At 48.9% G+C, this 26,272-nt stretch overlaps 1 protein-coding gene across 1 annotated transcript in view; it reads right to left on the reverse strand.

The window, feature by feature from the left end:
• The window catches only part of CALN1 (calneuron 1), a 174,097-nt gene extending 148,764 nt beyond the window's left edge, over positions 1–25,333 (reverse strand). The window contains exon 1 of the mRNA XM_054394325.1: positions 25,208–25,333. Coding sequence (XP_054250300.1) covers positions 25,208–25,333 — 126 coding nt within the window. The remainder of the gene's footprint in view (positions 1–25,207) is intronic.
• Positions 25,334–26,272: the final 939 nt, after the last annotated feature.

The following is a 26,272-nucleotide window of genomic DNA, read 5'->3' on the forward strand; positions in this document are numbered from 1 at the left end:
GAACTTCAGATGGTTTGGTGCTGGCATTTTCCCCACCTTCTCCAGAACATTTGAAATGAAAAAGAAGAGGAAGGTCACTTCAAAAGATACCACATTGCTAAACAACTGCTGCTCCACAGCTGCCTTTGAATTCTGCGTGGGGGAAAGGAAGAGCTGCAGATGCCAGGTCAAGTTGGGGGGGTGGGGAAAAATCCACATTTCTTGCTGAAAGCTGAATGTGTGAGAACACAGTGGGACAGTTCTGAACCATAGCTGTTGGTTGTTAATTTTTAACTAGGGCCTGGGCTGATCCTCAGCTTAAAGTGCCAGGAGGAGAGGACTGCAATGAGCTGATAGCTCTGTACACAGTCACAGAAACTCAAGTTGGAAAACACCCTCAGGATCACCAAGTCCAACCCAGAACCCTACTCTACAAGGTTCCCCTCTGAACCATATCCTCAAGCACCACATCCAAACCACCTTTAAACACACCCAGAGTTGGTACCCTCCAGGGCAAGCACATCACACGTTGAAGGGCTAACGACTCCTTTCCACTCCCAGACAGTCTTAAACCTGAATAATTAAAGACCTATCATAGCCAACTCACCAGCATTCCATCCATTCACCTCAGCTCCTCTTAGCCCTCAGGCTCATCCTCACCTTTAGCAGCCAGCATGGTTTTCCCTGCCCTCTCTCCCACTTTCAGCCACCAAAATCACTTTCTGCCACTGCTGCTTCCAGCCTCTGGATGCAGGAGATGAATTTCACAAGGGTTAGTCAAAATTTCCATCTTCACATAAACCAGATGGTTCTGAAAGCTTCTGAGCTGATATTAAGGAGTAAAAGAAAAACCAACACAACAGAAAAAAAAAAAAACAAAACAACCCAAACCTAACATAACAAAATTCTCTGAACCTTTCTGTCCTCCCTGCTCTAAAAATCCACCTGGAAACAATAAAAAATTAAGTTTGGAAATGGAGCTTTTACCCAGGGTGAACACGTCAGACTCCTGTTCACAGGTTCACAGATTGCAGTGGGTTGGAAGGGACCCTCAAATGTCACCTTGTCCAACCCCCTCCCCTGCAGCCAGCAGAGTCACCTCCAACTAGATCAGGCTGCCCAAGGCCACATCAAGTCTGATCTTGAATGCCTCCAGGGATGAGACCTCAACCCCAGCCCTAGGCAACCTGTTCCAATATTTTACCACCCTCATTGTGAGGAACTTCTTCCAAATGTCCACCTTAAATCTCCCCTGCTCCAGATTCAAACCACTGCCCCTTGTTCTGTCATGACAAGTCCTTCACAACAGAATCAATAGCATGGTGCTGCCAAGAAAAGTCTGAGGACAAAGTAAAAGTTTATGAGAGGAAAAAAAAAAAACTCAGACTGTTAAAAAGCTCTAAAATCTCAAGGCAAAGGGTTCCCATGGTGGGAAGCTGAAGGCTATAAACATGCAAATTGGAAATTAAAGAAGAGTTTTTAACAGCAAAGGTGATTAACTGTTGGAACAAACTACCAGAACAAGTGCCACATTGCTGCCTCCCAGACAAGACCAGATGCCTTGCTGCAAGACATGCTCCAGCCAAGTGTGAGCTACCAAGCTTAGCATTGGAGTTGATGGGGTGAAAGCCAATAGTTTGGGATGTTTTCTTACCCAGATTAGAGGCCGTGACACTCCTCCCGGGCTGTAAAACCCAGGAGTCTGTGAACACACCCTGCAGGGCTGAGCAGCACCAGTGCTGAGATGAGAACATGTAGAGCTGTTCTCATCTGAGACCTGCCAGCATCATCTGAGACCTGCCAGATCCCTCAGCATTGTTCCCCACACCTTCCACCTCACCTCCCTTTCTTTGTTCCCCTCCCTGAACTGTCCAGTGACTGCTGCCAAGGGGAGCAATGACCACCCTGTGCCTACCCCAGGGACTCCCTGCCAGCATGCAGAAGGGAATCCTCCTGCACCCCACACAGGAATCAGCTTCCCCAGAGCTCAAGAAACAGGAGCGTGGAAAAAGCCAACACGGAGCACGTTCAGCTGAGCACACAGCGCAGGTCAGTGGTGCAAGAGAAGCTTTGTGCCGTCACCCACATCTGCTCAGACCATCACAGCAATCCCCTGGACAGCCCTCACTGTTCAAACAACAAATTAGCAGATTTCTCCTTTTTCTGCAATACTTAGGTCGTTTTTCTTTCCGAGTGGAAGGGCACAGGAAGATAAAGCAGAACTAACTGATGGCGCAGGGTGACGAGGTCCTTGTTGGCAGTAAGTGAAAAAAAAATATCACAGAGCTTTTAGCTGAGGTGAAGAGAATGTCAAAGCAGGGAGGAAATGTCACTTGTGCATCTTTACCCTTTGGTAATGCACTTCTAACAAATAAGGAATAGCAGAATGGTTTAGGTTGGAAGGGACCTTAAAAATCACATAGTTCCAACCCTGCTGCCATGGGCAGAGACACTTCCCACTAGCCCACGTTCCTCAAAGCCTCAGCCAGAGTGGTCTCTAACACTTCCAGGGATGAGACATCCACAGCTTCTCTGGGCAACACATTCCAGTCTCTCACTACCCTCAGAAAAAAGAACTTCTCCCTAATGTCCAATCTAAATCTACCCTGCTCTAGTTTCAAACCATTGCCACCTGTCCTATCGCCACAGGCCCTTATAAAAATTCCTCCCCAGCTCTCTTGTAGCCCCCTTCAGGTACTGGAAGGCTGCTCTAAGGTCTCCCCACAGCCTTGTCTGCTCCAGACTGAAGAATCCCAACCCTCTCATCCTGTCCTTACAGCAGAGGTGTTTTCAGAAGCTGTCACCCTCACAAAGGGAGTTAGCTTGCAAAGAGCTGCATTAGGTGATGCTTAACTTTGTACCATCAAGCAAATGCCCAAGCTGGAAGTGGCAGCCCATCCATAACCTGTCTCCTAAGGACTGTGAATTTCAGTGGAGCCTTGGATGGCTGCTACTGCTGCATGCTCAGTGGTCTCCATGTGGGAGAATATAAATTCAGGCTGGGAGGAGCTGGTTTGCAGCTAGAGACTCTGGCTGTTGGTGGTTGACATGAAATCAGGGCACAGTCTGGAATTCAGAGTGAGAGAATGGTTTGGGTTGGAAGGGACCTTAAAGATGATCTGGTTCCAACCCCTCTGCCATGAGCAGGGACACCTCCCACTAGCCCAGGTTGCTCAAGGCCTTATCCCCCCCGGCTTTGAGCAACTCCAGGGAGGAGGCATCTACACCCTCCCTGGACAACCTGTTCCAGTGTCTCCCATCCTCACTGTCAAGAATTTCTTCCTAATCTCCAGTCTAAATTTGCCCTCCTCAAGCTTTAATCCATTGCCTCTCATCCTGTCACTCCCAGCCCTTGTCAAAAGTCCCTCCCCAGTTCTCCTGTAGCCCCCTTCAGGTACTGGAAGGCTGCTCTAGGGTCTCCCTGGAGCCTTCTCTTTTCCAGGCTGAACAGCCCCAACTCTCTCAGCCTGTCCCCATAGGAAGTGCTCCAGCCCTCTGATCATCCTTGCAAGCCCTTCTCCAGTCACAGAATCACATAATCACAGAATCAATAAGGTTGGAAAAGACCTCAAGGATCATCACATCAAAGTCCAACCTGTCACCCCAGACCTCATGACTGCTATGTCCTGTTTCCCTGCTCTGTTTAGCTGCCTTCTCCTCCACTCACAACTGCTGAGTGTTTGCTTATTGAGGACAGTTTTCTCTGCACTCTTCTCTTCATTCACTCGTGTCCTGTTGCCTCCACTGCACAGGCATAAATCAGCCATGAAGACACTACCAGCAGCCATTCCTGGCACCCCCAGCACGCTGAGCACATCCTCATTGAAGAAAACAACATACAATGGATTATTCACAACAGACCCAGTGCGTCACAGATGAGTAATTACCAACACGAAACGTATCAGTAATGGCAGTTTTTTTTACAGCAGATTTAACAAAGCAATCCACTACAAATAGCCCATTGGTCCTTTCTGTGTTATTAATGAAATGCCAAAACATTTAAGGGTTGGGTTTGGTTTGTCGTTGTTGTTGTGGGGGGTTTCTTTGTTGTTATTATTAACAGGACAATTAGTTCTTCCTAATAAATGCGACTCATGCCAGGTCTTGTCTTTAAAGGAGGCTTTTGGACAGCTGGTGAGGGTTAGTTTTTAAAAGCAATAGCTGCTGGTTTCTCCAGAGCCATCAACATATCCAAATGAGCCAGAAGGTAATTAAAGAGGTGTGAGGGCAACCATAACACTGGAGTCATTATCACAGAAATTGAGGTGGATCGCAGGGTAAGATTCAAACCAAGATATGCTCCAAGCGTTTCCCCACTACAGACATTCAGGGCTCTTGGTTTCCTCTTCATGCACACACTATGAAGTGGGGGCAGATTTAATAAAGGACCCCTTAAAAAAAAAACAAAAAAACAAAAACAACTAAAAAACTCTCTTGCTGGCAGAAGGTGAACTGACCCAACCAGAGACCTGACTCAACCAGAAGTTTCCAGAGTCACCAGCCTCGTTATTATTTACTGTTAAGCTAGGAACAGGCTATAGTGAGAAAAAGTTCAGAGACTGTTGTGCTCGTGGAACTACTTCATGCAGCAAACTGGAAGTATCAGCTGCCTTTGGATGCTCACGACCTGCAGCATGACTGCAGAAGGTGGCCAAGGCAGCCATGGAACAGTGCATTGTCCACCCAGAGCAGCTGCTTAACACCAACCACTACACCATTTAGCTGCTGACATACATACAGATTGCATCAGGTTAGAAGAGACCCTCAAAGGTCATCCTGTCCAACCCCCCTGAAATCACCAAGGACACCTCCAACTAGACCAGGCTGCACCTCCAGCTAGATCAAACCTGCAGTGACCTCTCTACAAGCACAGTGGACAGCAGGAATGGACCTTCTCCAAGGGGTAAGCTCTGCTGCTGCCAAGTCAGTGGTGTCCACTGACAGGACAAGGACCAGCAGGCATGTAAATATAAGGCAAAAACTCCTCACCTTGAAGGTGGCAGAGCACTGGAACAGGCTGCCTGGTGAGGTTGTGGTCTCCCTCTTGGGAGGTATTCAAAACCCACCTTGGATGTGTTCCTGTGTGATTTACTCTGGGTGAACCTGCATTAGCAGGGGCTTGGACTGGATGATTTTCAGAGGACCCTTGTACCCCCTAACATTCCGTGTATGATTCTGTGCTGAAGCACTCTCTGGCTTCAGCAGGATTTGAGCATGTGCTGAAGCACCTCATCATCTTAATTCAGAGGGAATCAGATCCTGTCAGGGAGAGCTGGGCTGCCTTGAGAAAGTCTGTGCTTCTTCCTTTGCAAGCTACTGGGCTTTGGAAGATTATAGCAAAGCCATTCCAAGAAACCAAAATGATCCTTTCTTGCTGGAGCACAGTATTTAGCTCTTTGGGGTGGCACAAATTACAGCATCCTTATTTTTGTTTCACTGTTGAGTTGAAGGAAATGCAGAACAGAAATCTGATGCTGGCTGTAGTTTAAACCCACCAGCACTCTGTAAACAAGCTAGACCCAGAGAGGTTTGCATGTTTCTTCTTGAAACATAAGGAGAACCAGCAAGGCTGAATAATTGAAAACAGTTCTGGGGACTTTGTTTGCTTGTTTTTCCTGGGATTTGCTCTTGGGCTGGCTGCTCCCAACCTTAATACCTGGCAGAGATGATCAACTATTTGGAACCTCATTTGCATAGCACTTGATGTGCTGACAGCTCTCCCTGGGGAAATCACTGCCCTGGCAGAGGTCAACAAGGTGCAGAAGAAAAGAGGGGAGCAAAGGCATTTTTCTTCTAGTGCCATTTTTAAAAGGAGTCAGAGCAGAGTGTCTAAGATCAAGGATGAACACAAATACAGCTCAAACAACACATTACTGTGACATCCTTGGTAACCTCTAGATAAGTCCTCAAACCCTTTGAGCAGCTTGCCAATGAGCAGCACAAACATATTTGGTTCTTCAAACACATGGCCGTGGGGCACATTTCCCTCAGGGGGGCTGCATAAGTCACGGGTGGCAATGGCAAAACTCCAGCTGCCTTCCCTGGGACAGGTTGCCAGCATCAGGAGTGCTCACCTAAGCCAAGAGGCTGTTTACTTAGCTGTTTGTCTAAGGCTTTGCAGGATTGAGTAACCCTTGAAAATGACCATGGTCCCTATGCAAACAGCTATGGTCCTGCAAACAAAGAGGAAAGAAGAGGTCCTCATTAAAGTGGATTAATCCTGCTGCAGGCACAACTGCAATGAACTTCAGTGAGGCTCTGCCCTACTGACCCTTTTGGAGAGTCAGGCCCTGGACAGCAAGCAGGTACAAACACAAAGAGAATTTGGGTTAGGAAGGAACTGAGCCAAACTGGAATTGGTGCAGGATATGAGTGGTGGCTGTTCCCTTGCCTGAACAAGCTTCCAGCTCCTCAGGCTTGCTCATGTTACTGTTTAACGTGCCAGCACCAAGGATCAGAAGATCCCAAGGAAACTATTTGCACACAAACACTCTTCCATGCACATGTGCCCACCTTTCTGTCCCCTGTGTCACCCCAAGTAAGCTTTCTGCAGGACCACAGGCAAACCCACTATCTGCTTATGCCCTATTTTGAAGGCAAAGCAGCCAGATTTTGACCCTTGCTGCATGTGTCAATATCCAAAATCCTCCTGCAGATACCACAGGGAAAAACTTCAATAAACATATACAGTGATGATGGAAATAATGGAGGGTAAAGGAAGGGGACAGCACAGAGATCCCCAACCCAGCACCTCCACCAAGCTCTCCCCAGCACTGCTGGGGACCAGTTCACTGCTGGGTGTTCAGAGACAAACACAGCAGCTGCCATGCCTCAGCACCCCACTTTTCAGTGCCTGGGTGCTGGGAGGTACCCATGGAAGCTGCTGAGATGCCAGCAGAGTGGGGTATGGCTACAGGCAGCAAACAGCGTGGCTGCAAAACCTCCATCTGGGTTAAATGGTTTGGTACTGTATGAAAAGGGGAGGTGTATGCTGCCTGGAAGCTTCAGCTCTGAGCAGACCCGAGGGCAGCATGCAGTGCAGATGTTTAAGGTTTGCTTTTATCATGCTGTAAAAATGTATATCCAATTATACCCAATAAGCCTCCAGAAGCAGATCTTAAGTTGGAGGAATGAGAGAGCAGTTTTAGAACCACCCACTGAATTTCTATACATTTTCCACGTCCTGCCCAAAGACTTCAGGTTCAACAGACTAAATCTGCACTGTGGCTTCAGTTACCACTGCTTCATGGCTTTCATCTGAGGAATATTTTCACATTCTAGTGCTTTTTATCAAAGTTTAATTAAAAGCAGACCCAAACCCCACTCTCTTTCTCTTGCCCTCTGTTCATGATAGCCCAAGTACTATTGCATAATAGCCAGGATTTACTTTGGTTTCCTGCTCACGCTTTTTAACACTAACCACATTCCCAGGTTAAAAATGCAATTAAATCCTACCCAGTCTTGCACAGCTCCTCCATACTCACTTCTCCCAGTTAAGAACCAAGCTAACAGAGATATCTTTAGCTGTGGACTGTATAAAACTGATTTGATATTGTTTACAGGACTCATAAAAAAATCATTCCAGCTTACCTTAACAAGCCACCCAGCTAAAATGAACGCTCTCAGACCCATCTGACACTCCCAATATATTCTGACAGGGCTCTGCCTGCTTCGGTTTACATCTCCTGATAGATTGCCTGCCATATTTCATGCCAAATCAATAAAGTTCTATGTGCACAAATCGACTGAAATGATGCTTGCTGGTGTCTCTTAACATCAAGTAGTTTCTCACTGGGCATTTTGCTCAGTTTATGATAACTCTAAAAGATAAAACATGCACAGTACTATCATCTCGCTGTCGGCCAAGCCATGATTTTGCTTTGAAATGAGGTCTTTTAAAGGAAAAAAAAATAAAATGAGAAGACTTGCATTGCATTGTAACTTACAGGGACAGGTTTTCTGGAGGCTGTGTCAGATGCATGGGACCAGCCATTTAAAAGGTACCAAGTCTGGGCTGAGATTTAGGCTGTGGAAGGAAAGCCTGGACTAGTAGCCACCAAAAAAGGTTGTTTGTATCTTCATCTAGATTGATACAGGTAGCCATATATCATGATATGGTGGGAATAAGCTGCATCAGCATAATCCTCAAGAACATTATGATTGGACAAAAACGGCATGATAATGAAGTCAGAGTGTGAGGATGGAGAGAAGGGGGTACAACCCTGGCTCCCCATGCAGCTGAGACAGGAAAGGAAAAAGATTTGGGTTAAATTAGCATTTGTGCAAAGTATTTGTCTTTAAGTGAAATACTGGGATGGTTTGGGGTTTTATCCCTTTGGCAAGCCAAGTTCTGCCCTGGCGTTCAGCAGCAGGGAGCTGCTTGCAAAGTGCTTTTGTTCGCTGATGAAACAAATCAGTTTGCAGGATCGAGCCCCGGCCTGATCCTGCCCCATCAAAAAGTTAAAAGAAGGTGTTGTGGGAACCAGCTGGGGTCTACAAGCTCCCAAAGAGGCACAGGAGAAGAGGTCAGCTCCTGCAGGACCAACCCTCCCCACAGCAGACCCCTGCGGTCCTTACACTACCTGGAAGTTTCACCTGGTGCAGGGTTTGGCATGGGTCCACCAAACCTCTCCATCCCTCACCACCCGACCAGAATCCTGCCCAGAGATATAGAAACCGCCTTGCTAGAGCCAGAGCAGAGGATTTCTCTATCTACAGGTGCAGTGCAGAGAGGCTTTATCTACAGGTACAGTGCATACTCTGAGGAAACAGTTAAGCTTTCACAAAGACTCCCAAAACTGAAAAGGTGAAGCTTCCCTCATCAGACCCTTCCCAGAAATTAACAGTCGGACAGCCGCTCATGTATGCCAGTGGGGAAAGGACTCGTGCAAAGACCCTCTCCCTCCCCAAAAGAAGCCAACTGGAATACTCCTTGTTCCAAAAAAAAAAAAAATTAAAAAAAAAAAAAAATGGCATTGGGATCTCTTACCTGGTAAAATTTGTATTCCCAGCTATCAGCACACCTACAGCACCAGGCTCTCATGGGGCATCGCGCGAGGGTGCAACGGCAGATTGGTGCAGGTCATGGAAGTTTACAGCCAGAAGCAAAAAAAAAAAAAAAAATAAAATAAAAAAAAATAAACCAACCCAAAACAAGCCCCCAAAATCCCCTAAAAGCCACAACATGACCCAAATGATATCCCTGCAACGGTTGTCTCGTTACAAACAAGATGAGATGAAGGAGGGGTTTTTACTTGCTCTGAGGCATCATATGGAGCTTAATCACAGGCAGTTACGTATATGGTTCTTTTGGCCTTCAATCAAGTGTGTCATTTCGGTGGCAGCTGCCTACGTGATGCAAGCAACCTGGGTGATCCAGTCCTTTGCCAATCACAGCCTGGTGCAGCTATTTTACAGCTGAACAATGGGCACCTTCGATTTCCCAAGCAATGAGGAGCTCCTCTTGTAGTCCAGCAAGCACATCGGGGGAGACAGGATCACGCACACACCTCCTCTCCAGCGGAGTTACAGGCAGCCACAGCCCGGCCAGACCTCAGCGAGTCGCTCCCACAGCTGATCTCATCCCGCTATTATTTCCCAACGGAGCTCATCTGTATCCCGACGACTTCCAACACGCTCCAGAAGGCACCGGGAGCCAAGAGAAGCTCACAAGGCGCCCGGCGAACGAGCGCGGCACAGCGCGGCGTGCGCTAAGGGGGATGCGGCTGCTACATGGGAAACAGTGAAAACTTGGTGGGTGGAAAAGGTCTGAGCTGCTGGTGAGTAACAGGAGGAGCAGCTCACAGTCAGGACACCAGCGAGGCAAGGCGGCTCAGCCTTCATTAGCGCATCCTTTCTGCTGTTCCGTGGGTAAATCAGGAGGCAGCCACTGCAAATCGCGTGTTAAATGTGGTGGTTGAAACGATAGCTGAGACAAATCAAGGCTGGGCTCAGCACATTAAAGCTCTCAGCAGGCATCTGGGCGACAGGCAGGACTCTCTTCGAGAGTCTTTTGGGTGCCCGACAGTGGCATCAGGGCGTTGTTTGGGGCCAGATTCCTCCGTGTGTACATTGGTTGGTTTTGAGAGGCTGATTAAGACCCATCTACTCAAACAGATGGGGAGGCTTCCTTTACTGTGGGATCTTCATCCTTATCTAACTCCAGGAAAGCAAGACACCGCATAGATACCGAGCACTTATTACATCATCCATGAGAAGAGGGCCCAGAAATTAAGAAAAAGACTTTTTGGGCAGGAAGAGTGATGTTCCACCACTCCATGGCAACTTGATGCCCCTTTCCACAAACACTCATGAAGCCAAACTGCACAAAGCCAAAAAGGAGGGGGAGAAACCACCTCACTCATGAACAAAGCACACCTGCAGGGGTCAGGGGGATCAAGTCATGGGGATGAGCATCCCCAACCTGCATATCTTTTCCCCCAACCACCATCCCAGGACCTCGCTGCACCCCACGCGGGGGCACTCCATCTAAGCAAGGTGTAAGGGCTGGACAAGATCCTTCTCCGGTCAACAGGTCGGCTCCCCGTGGAGTACCAGCTGCTCCCCACCCAGGGATGAAGAAGGCGAGGGACAGACCTGCGATCACGAAGCCAGCTCCCTGCAACAACCCCCCACCCTGCCCCTCTTCCCAGGGTGGGGAGCAGCCAGTGCTCCTCATCCTTCTCTAGGTTCTCCCCTCCCCCCCCTTCCCCCTCAACTCACCTCTCAACCAGCCGGCTTCTCCGCTACAGGTTTGTTCAGCTCCTCTTCCTCATCCCCCCACCCCCCCCACCCCAAACCCTCCCCACCCTCCCCCCTCCAGATCTCTCCTGGCTGAGTTATTAAAAGGAGGATGGAGGGAGGAGGCAGAGAGCGAGATCTGGGCGGTGAGGATGGCGGAGGGGAGGAAAAAAAAAAAATTAAAAATGATGCCACTAAATACAATTAACGCCCCCCATCCCCCGCCCCCCTCCAAAGCAGCGCTGGAGGGGCAGGCTGAGTGCGGGGCTGCGCTGCCGTTCAGAGCCCCATGGCCCCGGCAGCCCCCGGGCAGGGCGGGGGGAGCAGCGCAAAGCGCCCGCCCGGGGGACCGGCCTCCGCCGCAGCCCACCCTGCGGCAAGGCCCCCGCTAACCCCTTCCTCGCCGGCACCTCGCTGCCAGCCACCCCCTCAGCCCTCCCTCCCCTAAATCATAACACCCCCGGCAAGAGACGCTAAGAGCAAGAGGAGAGGGGCTCCGTCCTCCGACAGATCCCACCTCCCCACCCCAGTTTTGCCTCCCTCCCGGAGGGAACCAGAGAACCATAGAAGTGCTGAGGTTTGAAGAGACCTTGGAGATCATAAAGTCCAACTGCTTGCCTGGAGCTCCCAGTCCCACGACTACTGCTAAGCCACCACCACTAAAGCATGTCCCTAAGAAGGGACACAACCCCAGAGATGTCCATGACCTGAAAGGAAGGAGGAATGTGGGGCTGAGCCCCTTCCAAAGTTGACTCCCTGAATGTTCTCTAGATCTCTTTTTAACGTGGAGTGGGGGGGGAAGTATAAGCTTCTGGTTCTGAGCAGGTCCAGAGAAGGACAATGAGTCAGTGAAGGGTCTAGGGCACAAGAGTAGCTGAGGGAACTGGGATTGTTCAGGCTGGAGAAGAGGAGGGTGAGGGGAGAGCTTCTTACTCTCTACCATTCTTTAATGCTGGAAGCTCCAAGGGGGTGGTAACTTCACCAGAGTGAAAGAGCAAGTGTTTGAAGTTCTCCCAGCTTGGAAAGCATAGAATCAGAGAATTGTTTTCATTGGAAGAGGTCTGGTTTGGTTGAAAGTCATAGAGTCAAACCATTAACTCAGCACTGCCAGGTCACCACTAAACCATGTCCCTCAGCACCACATCTACCACAGCTTTTCAATCATTCCAGGGATGGTGACTCCAACACTGCTCTGGGGAGCCTGTTCCAAGGCTTGACAAACCCTTTGGCAACGAAATTGTTCCTCAGGTCCAACATAAACCTCCCCTGGGGCAACTTGAGGCCATTTCCTCTTGTCCTATCATTACTAAGAAGAGACCAACACCCACCTCATTACAACTTCCTTCCAAGGAGTTGTAGAGAGCAACGAGGTCTCCCCTCAGCCTCCTTTTCTCCAGAATGAACAACCCCAGGTCCCTCAGAATTGTCTTAGGCTTCTCAGCTGCAGATCAGGCAGGAGATACAGGATCAGAGGATATTAGGGGTTGGAAGGGACCCCTGGAGATCATCAAGTCCAACCCCCCTGTCAGAGTAGGACCATAGAATCTAGTGCAGGTCACACAGGAAGGCACCCAGACAGGGCTTGAAAGTCTCCAGAGGAGGAGACTCCACAACCACTCTGGGGAGCCTTGTGACCCTTACAGTAAAGAAGTTCCTCTTCACGTTGAGGTGGAACCCCCTGTGCTGTAGTTTCTATCCATTGTCCCTTGTCCTGACACAGGGCAAAAGTGAGCAGAGGCTGTCCCTGTCCCTTCTTTCCTGACACCCAGCCCTCAGACATTTATAAACATTTACTAGATTCCCCTCCCAGTCTTCTCCTCAGCTCTCCTTGCTCATCCTTCCAGTACCCTTTCTGAATGCTCCAGAGGCACACACTCTTTGCATCACTCACTGCCCAGCATCAGTAACCCGGTGAAAAAGTCATACCTGGGGAAGGCTGGACCCTGGTACCTCCAGTGGGGTGGAATTTCCCAGAATCACAGAACCATCAGGGTTGGAAGGGACCTCAGAGGTCATCCAGTCCCATCCAGCCCTGCCATGGGCAGGGAGAGCTCACACTAGATCAGGTTAAGATCAGGTTAGTTTAGCTTAAGACAATTTAGGCTAAACACACAGAGAGAAGTGGGTGACTGCAGAAGAGTCTCTAATGGAAACCCAACACTCAATTAAAATCACCTTGGCTGGGTCCAGAAAACAGCCTTGAGAGCCACCAGGCAGTGCTCCCACAATGGTGTAAGCACCAAATGAGACCTTCAGAGCAAGTGTGGGTTTTATGGCTCAGAGGTGTTTAATTCACATTCTGTCTGCCTTGTACTGTTCTGATGTAAAATCCTTCCTGTCTCCTTCCTTTCACTCTCAGGGGTCATGCTGGGATTTCACCATCAGAGGAACATGATCACCAGCTCAAGAACCATGAGCAGAGGGATTTTTGCTGCCTCTGCTCACTGTGCAAGCTAGAAATCTCATCTTCATTGATATTAAACTATTTTGGCCTCACCAGCTCAGCAGTCCTGCCCAAGATTGGGGTTTCTGCACCTCACTGCCCTTCACCCATATCTGCATGCTGCTTGCTCAGCAGCTCTGGGCCTAGAGGGAGAATTTAATCGTAGTCCAAGTCCTTGCTAAGCCATAAGGGCTGTGCAGGCCCAGCTACATCCTGCAATTTTTACCATTTTTGTTAATTTATTGCCATTCCTATGTCTAGTAAGAAAATAAATCTACTCCAGCAATGTGGTCCTCAGCACCCTCAGTGAGAGGTGAAGGATGGGACCAAACACTGCCTCATCAAGGTGAGACTCAGGTTGATCTCTTCAAGTCCTTTTTTTTTCCTCATCCCTTTTTTCACAGAACCATGGAATCATTAAGGTTGGAAAAGACCTCTAAGATCAAGTCCAACCATCAACCCAATGCCACCATGCCCACTAAGGTGCCTTCCCAAGTACAATGTCTACAAGCTTTTTGAACACCTCCAGGGATGGTGACTCCACCACCCCCCTGAGAAGCCTGTTCCAATGCCTGACCACTCTTTCAATGAAGAAATTGTCCCTAATGTCCAACCTAAACCTCTCCTGATGGAGCTTGAGGCCATTTCCTTTCATCTTATCACTAGTTACTTGGGAGAAGTGACCAACCTCCACCCAGCTCCAACACCTCCTTCCAAGGAGTTGTAAAGAGCTCCCTTTTATCTTGCTCCATAAGGGAACATTCACCTGTGACTCCCTCAACTTCATCTGGGCTGCTTAAGTGAATGCAGTGAGGACAAAGCCCCTCATTTGCAGAACATTATTCCTGCCTTTAGCTAATCCCCTTTCCTCCAGCTCTGGAAGACATTAGTTAGAAAGGTTCCAACCTCATGGCTGAAAACAGTAGCTGGAAAATCCATCAGGCTTATACATTTATGATTAAAAACTGTTAAAGGACCAAGCTCTCATTAATCCCTAAACACACCCAGAATATCTCCAAATTGTGCCCAGCTCTGGAGCTCCAAACTCAAGAAGGATGTCAAGAAGGACATGGAACTGTTGGAGCAGGTCCAGAAGAGGTCACAAAGATGATTATGGTGGCTGATGCTCCTCTCCTTTGGGGACAGGCTGAGAGAGTTGGGGTTGTTCAGCCTGGAGAAGAGAATGCTCCAGGGAGACCTTAGAGCAGCCTTCCAGTACCTGAAGGGGGCTACAGGAGAGCTGGGGAGGGACTTTAGACAAAGGCATGGAATGACAGGATGAGGGAGAATGGCTTCAAACTGGAAGAAGCTGGATTTGAATTAGACATTAAGAAGAAATTCTTCCCCAGGAAGGTGGTGAGGCACTGGAACAGGTTGCCCAGAGAAGCTGTAGAGGCTTCAAGCCCAGCAGTGTTCAAAGCCAGGGCCTTGAGCAACCTGGTCACCTAAGAGGTGTCCCTTCCAATGGCAGGGGAGTTGGAACCAGATGATCTTTAAGTTCCCCTCCAACCCAAATCCTTCTATGATTCTTCTCCTATGAAACTGTGTCCACATGAACAAGCCCAGTCAGTGGCTCTTTTCCCTTTTCCTTGCTTAACCCACAGGGCTGGCAGTGTCAAAATCCTTGTTTGTAAGAACATCCCAGCAGCCTGGCAGCTCCCAGGGCTGTGGGGTGGCAACAGGAGGACACCCTCTCCAGAGCATTCACATTTCCCCTGCTGAAAATGACACAGCAAGAGACAATATCATATTAATGTGACAAAGCCACGTGCTGAGCCCTTCTGCAGGGCAGGGAAGGTTGTTATCAGAGACCTGCCCAGCTGCCTGTTGGGGCCCAGTGATAGCTGTCACTGTCAGCACCAAGCTGTCACTCCAATAACAAGTGGATTATGGCTTGCTGCAATTTGCTCTCAAGCTGTTGGACAGCAGTCAGGCTGATGACTTTTGGGTACCACCCAGCTCAAAGGGAGATGCTCAGCAAGCCCACAGCCACGTAGGCACAGTGAGGTCTTGGTTTCATTTTGGCTTCCTGTTTTGAGACAAAGGAAAGAGGTGGCTGAAAGCAGCAGGTGAGCATGGGATAACTAGGGCAGCAATAAATGTGGCACCCAAGGGGAGGCAGAGCATGATTGCCAGCTCTACACTGGGGTCACAACAACTCCATGCAATGCTGCAGGCTTGGGGCAGACTGGCTGGAAACTGCCCAGCAGAATATGACCTGGGGGTGCTGGTCAAGAGCTGCTGAATATGAGCCAGAGTGTGCCCAGGTAGCCAAGAAGGCCAACAGCATCCTGGTTTGGATCAGCAACAGGATCAATGCAGGGACTGTAGTCAGCAGTGGTGGGGCCACACCTTGAGTAGTGTCTTCAATTTTGGGCCCTTCACTCCAAGAAGGACATTGAGGTACTGGAGCATGTCCAGAGAAGGAACAGGTCTGGTGGGAAGCAGCTGAAGGGGTTGTTTAATCTTGAGGAAAGGAGGCTGAGAAAACTCTAAACTGCCTGACAGGAGGTTGGAGCCAGGTGGGAGGTTGGCTGCTTCTCCCTAGGAGCAAGTGATAGAACAAGAGGAAATAGCCTCAAATTGCACCAGGGGAGGTTTAGGTTGGATGTTAGGAAAAACCTCTTTGCAGAAAGAGTGATCAGGCATTGGAACAGGCTGCCTAGGGAAGAGGTGGAGTCACTGTTCCTGCAGGTGTTCAAAAAACACGTGGCCATGTGGCACTTTGGGACATCATTTAATGGCCATGGCGGTGTTGGGTTGATGATTGGCCTCAATGATCTTAGAAATCTTTTCCCACCAGAGCAATTCTATGATTTTAGAAGAGGCTGATGCCTTAAAAATATCCCTTAAGATATCCAGATGTGGGGTCAGACTTAGAGGTCCCTCAGATAAGAAAGTCCTCTCTTGAAATTAAATTGGTTTGGTGGGTCAGGGCTGACTCACTGAAATTAAAACTCAGAGGTCTGGTTGATTGCTTAGGGTTGGGTGATCGGTTGGACTGGATGATCTTGGAGGTCTCTTCCAACCCAGTTGATTCTATGATTCTATGATTTTATGAAGTGAGGAGGCCTGCAATTATTCCCCACACTACTGGAGAGAGGGTTTCTACCCAGTCCAGTATTAAACATCTTGAGCCATGGGCACTCAGCCTCTTTTGGGGGAAGCTTCAGTGACATTTCCCACTCTGATGGCCCTCAAGAGTGGGAGAAGCTTTGTTCAACTCGCAGCCTACATTTTCCTAGTGCTGCTTCATTCACCCCCCCTATTATTTCTGATGAAACACTTGGTGGCAGGCTGTACAATTGCTCCCTAGCCTGGATTTTTATGTTTTAATGATGGTTAATTATTCCAGGAGAAACTTTCACGTGGACGTTTTTATTCCTCTCGCTTCCGAGCTGGATGCTCCATTCTGCAGTTTAATTAGCACATTTCAGACCTGAATATCTAGATTAAAATCACTGCCTGCTGAGCTCTGCTCCAGGATTTATGATCACTCTGCACAGTCTTCATTGTACCTGCCAGCTCAGGGAACTGATTTATTGATCAATGGCTGATTTGGGCCAGGAGTGAGCCAGCCAGGAACCATGGTAGGCTCAGGGAAGGGCCTTATACAGCCTGGCGTGGTGCTGCTGGCCTTCCTCAACCCACCACAGCTAGGAGGAGGATGGAGGAAGGAGGAAAAAAAACTTTACTCTGAAGGTGATGGAGCACTGGAATAGGCTGCCCAGACACCATTGTGGAGTGTCCTTCACTGAAGACTTTCAAAGCCAACCTGGATGTGTTCCTGTGTGGCCTGCCCGAGGTGACCCAGCTCTGGCTGGGGGGTTGGGACTGGGTAATCTCTGCAGGTCCCTTCCAACCCTGAACATTCTATGATTCCACAGAGGAAGTCTTAAGGATGTGACTGGGATCTTTTCAGTGATGCCCAGTGACAGGACAAGGGGTAACAAGCACAAAGCAGAACCCAGGAATGATAGAATGCATCAGGTTGGAAGGGACCCTCAAAAGTCATCTTGTCCAACCCCACTGCAGTCAGCAGGGACATCTCCAACTAGACCAGGTTGTTCAGGGCCTCATCAAATTTGATCTTGAATGTCTCCAGGAATGGGGCCTCCACCACCTTTCTGGGCAACCTGGTCCAGTGTTCCACCACCCTCATTGTGAAGAGCTTCCTCCTTATGTCTAAAGATTTCACTTGAGTTCAAAGAAAAATTATGAGGGTGACAGAGCCCTGGAGCAGGCTGCTCAGAGAGGTTGTGGAGTCTCCTCTGCAGACTTTCAAAATCCACCTGGATGCATTCCTGTGCAGCCTGATCTAGGTGTACCTGCATTAGCAGGGGGTGGACTAGATGTTCTCCAGAGGTCCCTTCTAACCCCTACCATTCTGTGATTGTGTCACAGAATCATAGAATGGGAGGGGTTAGAAGAGACCTCCAGAGATCACCCAGTCCAACCCCTCTGCCACAGCAGGATCACCTGGGGCAGGCCACACAGGAACACATCCAGGTGGGTTTGGAAAGTCTCCAGAGAAGGAGACTCCACAACCTCTCTGAGCAGCCTGCTCCAGGGCTCTGTCACCCTCACAGAAAAGCAGTTATGGGTGGAAAGGGGTAGCCTCCAGGTCCTTCAAAGCCTGGTGAGGGTATTGGACACCCTAACAGCAGGTCTGGGATGAGACAGCTATAGCAGATTCACGTCTCCAGCCCTGCCATCTGCTTGGATCCAAGGTTTCATTTCAGCCTATTAGAGAGATTGGGGCTGGCTGCAAACATCAGATGTAGGCATAGGTTTGGCTTCAGTCCATCCCCTTCCCTGCTGCCTCAGACGCCAAGATTTTGATTCAAGCTCATCTGCTAACACGAAAAAGGCTTCAGTTTTGCAAGAGTCCACCCTAGTGGAGCTCATCATGAAATGAGACATTCAGGGAGGAGGAGAAAAACAACAAACCAAACACTCCCTTTAATGACATTATCTCAACAAACTCAAGCTATAGGCAAATACAATTCCACCCCCAAAAACCTGCTTGTTCTCAACAGAGATTTGTGGCTTCACCAGGGCCAGAAGAAAATGAAGAAGCGGAGGCTAAAGGGAGACCTCATTGATCTCTATATCTCAGAGAAGGTTGCAATGAGGTTGGGGTTAGCCTCTTCTCCCTAGTATCAAGTGATAGGGCAAGAGGACATAGAATCAGAGATTTGTTAGGGTTTGAAAGGACCTCAAGGATCATCAAGTTCCAACCCCCTCACACTAGATCAGGCTGGCCACAGCCTCATCCAGCCTGGCTGCAAACACCTCCAGGGATGGGGCCTCAACCACCTCCCTGCACAACCCATTCCAGGCTCTCACCACTCTCATGGGGAAGAACTTCTTCCTCACATCCAGTCTGAATCTCCCCACTTCCAGCTTGGTTCCATTCCCCCCAGTCCTGTCACTACCTGATAGCCTAAAAAGTCCCTCCCCAGCTTTCTTGGAGCCCCCTTCAGATACTGGAAGGCAACAAGAAGGTCTCCTTGGAGCCTTCTCTTCTCCAGACTGAACAGCCCAAACTCTCTCAAGCCTGTCCTCATAGGAGAGGTGCTCCAGCCCTCTGCTCATCCTCATGGCATGGCCTCAAGCTGCACCAGGGGAGGTTTTGTTTGGATGTTAGGAAGAATTTCTTTCCTGCAAGAGTGGTCAGGCATCAGAACAGGCTGCCCAGGGAGGTGGTGGAGTCACCATCCCTGGAGGTGTTCAAGAAACCTGTGGCCATGGCACTCTGGGACATGGCTTAGTAGGCATGGTGGTGGTGAGTTGAAGGTTGGACTCAAAGATCTTAGAAGTCTTTTCCAACCACAACAATTCTACAATTCCAAGATGCTCTCGAGATGAATGCATGCTCACGTCCCCCCTGCAAGACAGCTCTGCATCCACAGCAAGCTCAGGCAAGGAGGTTTATCTCCCAGCCCAAATAGAAATAAAATCAATCAATCAATCAACAGAACTGCCCATGTGTGAGAGAGAAGCACCTCCTCTTCGTGCTGCTGAGCAAAAAATGGGTTTTTGCTCTCCTGATTCATAACCAAGCAGCTCTGGCACGTTGTGTAAGAAAAACAGGGAAGGTTTCAGCCCCTCTCCAGCCCACAAAAATAAGATGAGTGCCTGCTCAGGCACTGCAGGGCAAACAGCCCCAAACCAAAGCCAGAACACTCACAATGAATTTCAGCAGGGAGGGTTTGGGAGAGGGTGGGAGGGAAGGGTTTTGTTGGTTGGGTTTTGGTTTTTTCTGTGTGTGTGTGTGTTTTGTTTTGCTCTTAGAAAGATAGCCCTGTAATTTAATGACTCATACGTTCTACATCCTTTGTTGCTTTTCATTTTCAACATCTTTAAGCTGTTTGTGGAGAAGGAGCTTATTTTTAGACTTCCCAGCAGGGAGGGACACATTTTAGCTGGGTTTGGAGGGGAAAAGCTCCATTGAGACTTTTGTGTCTGGGGTGTTAAAAGGCAGATTTCCTGATGGGGAGATAGTTTCTTCCTCTTGCCTTACTTTTACATCTCTCCCAGGATATGGGCAGGGATTTTCAGGGCTGTAACCTACACCAGAAGTGGGGGTGGTCTCAGGGATGAACTGAGGTTTGACCTGATGGAGGGAGGAGGAGGATGGTTGCAAGCAAAAGCAAACACACATTGGGGCATGAAGAGCAAGTGGGGCCCTCAGGGTCACTAATCACCTTCCTCCCTCTTATCCATAGAATCACAGAATGGTTTGGGGTGGAAGGGTCCTTAAAGATCATCTAGTTCCAGCCTCCCAGCCATGGGCAGGGACATCTTCCACCAGCCCAGGTTGCCCAAGGCCTCATCCAACCTGGCTTTGAACACCTCCAAGGAGGGGGCATCCACAACCTCCCTGGGCAACTTATTCCAGTGTCTCTCCACCCTCACTGGAAAGAATTTTTTCCTAATCTTCAGTTCCAATCTCCCCTCCTTCAATCCATCTTCACCAAACCTGCAAATCTTGAGCCATGCCCCAGAAAGCCTTTGTGCCATGGAACAGGTAGAGTGAAGACGGGAGAGCATCCCAGAACCAAGGACCAAACCACATTTCACAGAAGCACAGAACCATGACATGGTTGGGTTAGAAGGGACCTCTGGAGGTCGTCCAAGTCCAGACCCACTGCCAAAGCAGTGTCACCTAGATCAGGTGTTGGCATCCAGGCAGGATTTGAAAGTCTCCAGAAAAGGAGACTCCAGGATTTCTCCATACTGGGACAAAAAACCTTGAGGGGTCTTATTAGGTACCTTGGTGAATTGAGTTAATTTTTAAAAAGCAATAGATATATCTGGAAAAGAAATGAAATATTTTTCTTTTTTCTTTTTCTCCTTTTCCCAGAAAATTAACTTTGCAAAACAGAAAATGTTTTTAGAGTGAGTCAGTAGAGTTGGGGTTGGGTTTGCTTTGAAAAGGCTGACGCCTCCTTGCAGTTTGCAGCTCAGAATTTTCTTGGGGAGCTTTAAAAACAAAAAATAAAAGTCAAGGCAATTTCAGAATGAAAATTGGCTCTGCAGCCCTCAGAGCCAGGCATTGCATTTAAAAACAACACCACTAACAAAGCTCAATCCTGCCTGCCTCTCTTTTTTTGCCCTTTTTTTCCTTCAAATTTTAATTAAGTCAGTCAACAATGGAAAGGTCTCCAAATGAAAACCACACAGGCACCAAACATCTCCAAGCCTCCAGCTGTGCATTCCTCCACCTTCTGCAGACAAGCTGGCAGCAGACACCCTGGTGCCCTGGCTGCCCCAGCCACCTCAGGACACTCCTTACTCAGAAATGAGAATAAGAGATGTGGGGATGGGACACATCCTGCTCCTCCACACACACAGGACAAGAATCATATAATTCTTTTGGTTAGAAGAGACCTCTAAGATCATTGAGTCCAACCACTGACCTGACACCACCATGGCCACTAAACCATGTCCCAAACTGCCATACCCACAGGTTTTTTGAACACCTCCAGGGATGGGGACTCCACCACTTCCCTGGGCAGCCTGTTCCAATCCCTGACCACTCTTGCAGGGAAGAAATTATTTCTAATATCCAACCTAAACCTCCCCTGGTGCAATTTCAGGCCACTTCTTGTCCTTATATTGCTTAATACTAGGGAGAAGAGATCAATTCCAACCACCTTTCAAGGAGCTGTAGAGAACTGGTTTCAGGTCACACCTAAAAATTCCCATGGGAGCATAACAACCTGATGCTGAGCTCTTGGGGCACATCCTATGGACTGGGGCTTTTTAGTCTGGAGAAGAGAAGACTGAGAGGGGATCTGATAAATGTCTATAAATATCTAAGCGCTGGGGGTCAAGAGGGAGGGGAGAGGCTCTGCTCAGTTTACTCTGGGATAGGACAAGGGGCAATGGATGGAAAACTCCAGCACAGGAGGTTCCACCTCAACATGAGGAGGAACTTCTTCACTGTGAGGGTCACAGAGCACTGGAACAGGCTGCCCAGAGAGGTTGTGGAGTCTCCTTCTCTGGAGCCTTTCAAGCCCCATCTGGATGCATTCCTGTGAGACCTGCACTGGATTTTGTGTTCCAGCTTTGGCAGGAGGGTTGGACTCGATCATCTCCTGAGGTCCTTTCCAACCCCTGACATCCATCTGGGGTTTAGCAGCCACCCCCAAGCAAGCAGCAGGACAGAGGAGCCCCCACCCCCGTGGTGTCCCTCAGTGCCGGCTCCCTCCGCAGAGGCACGTGCTGGGTTTGGCTGCAGCATGGCCCCATGTTGGCTGCCAAGAGCAGAACCAGCTCCCATGCCCAGAGATGATAACAGCTCTCTGGCCAGCTCAGAGGAGCATTTTCCAGGACACATTTGTCATTGTGCTAAAAGCCGCAGTCCTAATGGAGGGTTGGAAATACTCCATGGCTGCCACCTCAGCCAGGTGTCACAGGCAGGCCTAAGATACTCCCTGCCCTGCTGCAGTCTCCCACCATCATGAGACTCAAGAGTAGGTTTGCAGTCTCATAGCTCATGCTTTATATCCTGTCCACATCTCTCTCTTTCAGGAATCCATGACCCAAAGCTGGAGCCCTGTGCAGAGCTCTCTGCTTTGCCCAATACTAGGGCACAGCTCCATGTTTAAACAAAGCCAGGACTATGCATCCTTTGGAGGAGCTGTCACCATCTTCACATCACATATTCCCATGCAAGATACAGCACCCTCCCTCCTGCTACCAGCCTTTGCCAGCCCCCAGCACCCCTTAAACTCAAGGAAGTGGGTTTGGTTTTTTGTTTGTTTGTTTGTTCTGCATCTAAAACTACACAGACAACAGAGAAACCACCACTGGAAGTGGGTTTGTTTTTTTGTTTGTTTGTTTGTTCTGCATCTAAAACTACACAGACAACAGAGAAACCACCACTGAAGCTCTTGGCCAAACTCTACACAGACAACAAGGAAACACCACTGAAGCTCTTGGCCAAACTCAGCACAAACAACAAGGAAACATCACTGAAGCTCTTGGCCAAACTTTTCACAGACAACAAGGAAACATCACTGAAGCTCTTGGCCAAACATTGCACAGACAACAAGGAAACACCACTGAAGCTCTTGGCAAACTTTACACAAACAACAAGGAAACACCACTGAAGCTCTTGGGCAAACTTTACACAAACAACAAGGAAACACCACTGAAGCTCTTGGGCAAACTTTACACAAACAACAAGGAAACACCACTGAAGCTCTTGGCCAAATTTTGCACAGACAACAAGGAAACATCACTGAAGCTCTTGACCAAACCCCAGCACGATACCCCAGGGAGGTGGTAGAGTCACTGTCCCTGGAGCTGTAGACATGGCCCTTTGGGGCATGGTTTAGTGGCCATGGTGGTGTTAGGTTGATGGTTGGATTCCACGAGGTCTTTTCCAACCAAAACAGCTCTCTGATTCTCTGATGTGCCATCACAAGCATCAGCTGAACAAACTAATATTAGAAGCAGGCAACCAAAAAGCCCATAGTGGACATCTGCCCATCTTGCTGAGCTGAAGTAACAGTCTCACAGAATATCAGATGTTGGAAGGGACCTCAAGAGATTATCAAGTCCAAGCCCCCTGCCAGAGCAGCATCACTGAGGGTAGTCTGCATAGGAATGTATCCAGGTGGGTTTGGAAAGTCTCCAGAGAAGGAGACTCCACAACCCCCCTGGGCAGCCTGCTCCAGGGCTCTGTCACCCTCACTGCAAAGAAGTTTCTCCTCATGTTGAGCTGAAATCTTCTAGTCTGAACCCATTGTTCCTTGGCTTATCACTGTGAACCACCCAAAAGAGCCTGGCCCCCTCCCCTTGACACCCACCCCTCCGATATTGATAGACATTGATCAGATCCCCTCTCAGTCTTCTCTTCTCCAGACTAAACAGCCCCAAGGCTCTCGGGCTCTCTTCACAGGGGAGATGCTCAAGTCCCCTAAGCATCCTCCTGGCTCTCTGTTGGATTCTCTCCAGCACTTCTCTACCTCTCCTGAACTGGGGAGCCCAAGACTGGACACAGGATTGCAGCTGTGGTCTCAGCAGGGCAGAGTAGAGAGGCAGAAGAACTTCCCTGCTAAACCAGCTCTACAACACTTTGTTCAAATATTGATGAGCCAAACCCTTTGGTCAGTGGCTTGGGAGCAGCACCTCCAAGAGGAGCTGGCTCAGGAACAGGCTGTCAGACATCAAAAGCAAAGCAGGAGGATAAATGTGAGCAGGCTGGAGGGTGGACAGTGTCAACAGGATTAGTTTGCTCTATTATTTATCGTGCCATATGCCCCAGCACTCCATCCACAAATCTGAGCCATCAGCTCTGAACACCTGTCAAGGAGTTGAGTAATTTTCCAGTTTCTGGGTAGAATAACTGGAGACAATAAGGTTGATTTAATCAGTAAGTGCTTAGCTCCAGAAAAGCAGTGGCTTAAAAGAAAACCTCCCTCTATTTTATTTATTCTTTTTTTAAATGAAAACCTTTCTGCATTAGTTAACCCAGGAAAAAAAACAACAACAAAAAAAAACAACTTTAGTGGATGGATTGCAGAGCAGCAGCAAGGCAGGTATTAGCCAAATGCATGGTGGAGTGGAGATAAACACCACACCATGTCCTCCTGCTTGTCAACAGGAGACAAATTAGAAAGGCTCAATAAAAAGGCAATTATTCTGTGACAACAGCAGCCACTGCCTATTGCTTCTGTGAAGGAGGAAAAGTGGCTCTAAAGTCCACCAAAGCCATCAAGACCATTATTATTTTTTTCCTCCTCCCAAAGTATCTCAGAAGTAACAACAACTACGAAAAAAACCAAAACCAACCAAACAAAACCAACCAAACAAAACCAACCAAACAAAACCAACCAAACAAAACCAACCAAACAAAACCAACCAAACAAAACCAACCAAACAAAACCAACCAAACAAAACCAACCAAACAAAACCAACCAAACAAAACCAACCAAACAAAACCAACCAAACAAAACCAACCAAACAAAACCAACCAAATCCAACCAAAAAAAAAATACAATTAATGAGTGCTACCAGCTGAAGCAGATGGTCTGCTGTGAATCCCCACAGCCTCATGCAACTGTGAGTCAAGCCACTTGGAAAAATGATGAAGAAAAAAAAAAATTAAAAAAAAAGGAAAAAAAATAATTTCCAAGACTACCAGGCTTCCCAAAAAAAAAGAAAAAAAATCCATTCAGACTTCCCAGCTGACAACCAACAAAACCAGGAGGGTTTGGCTCTTGCCCAGTGTGCCCCTTGCTCTCGCACCAGGTGCACGGAGATGACCTGGAGACATCTGCATTCAGCACAGTCCCACAAGATGCTTCCCTGGGATGAGGATTTTTTTGCTTGTTTTTTTTTTTTTTTCCTCCAGGATTTTAACTAAGGCTCCTTGACACTAGCAAAAATTCCCACTGCACACACCCAGCAACTGTGCCCACTCCCACCCTTGGGAGCTTGCAGCATCCCTCCCGCCCCACCGACCGCCCTGGACCAAGCAGTCCCTCCCCCACCCGGTGCCAGAAGCGTTTGAGAGGAGAAAGCCACTTGCCAGGAGGGGAACTCTGGTTGCCTGCTTCTGTGCTGCAGCTCCTCCTTCTCCCCAGGAGACTCTTCCCCTTGGCCACCTTCATGCTTGGGCTGCCCCTCTCCACGCTCTTCGATCAGCCCCATCAGGCAGATGAGACGGCAGGTTGTGGGAGACGTGGGAGCTCATCATGGGGACATCAAAGCCGGGAGTGTGACTCTGGAAGGAGTGGACAGAAACTTCACTGCACTCACAGTACCACTTTATCATTTATTTAAGCTCCATCTCTCAATAATTCATGCCAGCCTTTCGCTGGGGAGCAGGACAACAATGGCAGGAGAGCGGCGAGGCGGGCAGGGAATAAATCACATCTGGAACAGATGTTCAGTTCTAACTAAAAGCTGGGGTTGCAGAGAATGGTAAATGCCCTGGGAATAGTCTGCTCTGGGACACAGCCCTGCTGCTCCTTCCAGGGGGCAAGAGTGATTTGCTGGTTTGTTTTGCAAGGCAGAGTTGGCACAGATCAAATGAAACATCCAGGGCTGGCTTCAGCTGCAGCCCAGCAGTGGTGAGGGAGCAGACCTGCAGCATCTGCAGGCATCTCCTCAGGAGCTGGGGAAGTGCTGGCATGACAGCTCTGAGCATGAACACACTGTGCCAGGAGTCTTCCTGACAACGTGCTGTGCTCTGTGTCCATTCCCATCAGTGCCAACCTGGAGCACAGGGTCCCTGCACCCAGTCAAGAACATCTCCACCTCCCTCCCATGGATAACATTGCTGCTGTTGCTAGGAGTGTCCAGTTCTGGGCTACTCAATTTAAGAAGGACATTGAGACACTTGAACATGTCCAGAGAAGGGCAACAAGGCTGGGGAGGGGTCTGGAGCACAGCCCTGTGAGGAGAGGCTGAGGGAGCTGGGGGTGTTCAGCCTGGAGAAGAGGAGGCTCAGGGCAGACCTCATTGCTGTCTACAACTACCTGAAGGGAGGTTGTAGCCAGGTGGGGGTTGGGCTCTTCCCCCAGGCAACCAGCACCAGAACAAGAGGACACAGTCTCAAGCTGTGCAAGGGGAAGTTTAGGCTGGAGG

This window comes from Indicator indicator, chromosome 30 (genome assembly GCF_027791375.1).
Source record: "Indicator indicator isolate 239-I01 chromosome 30, UM_Iind_1.1, whole genome shotgun sequence".
NCBI classification, from domain to species: domain Eukaryota; kingdom Metazoa; phylum Chordata; class Aves; order Piciformes; family Indicatoridae; genus Indicator; species Indicator indicator.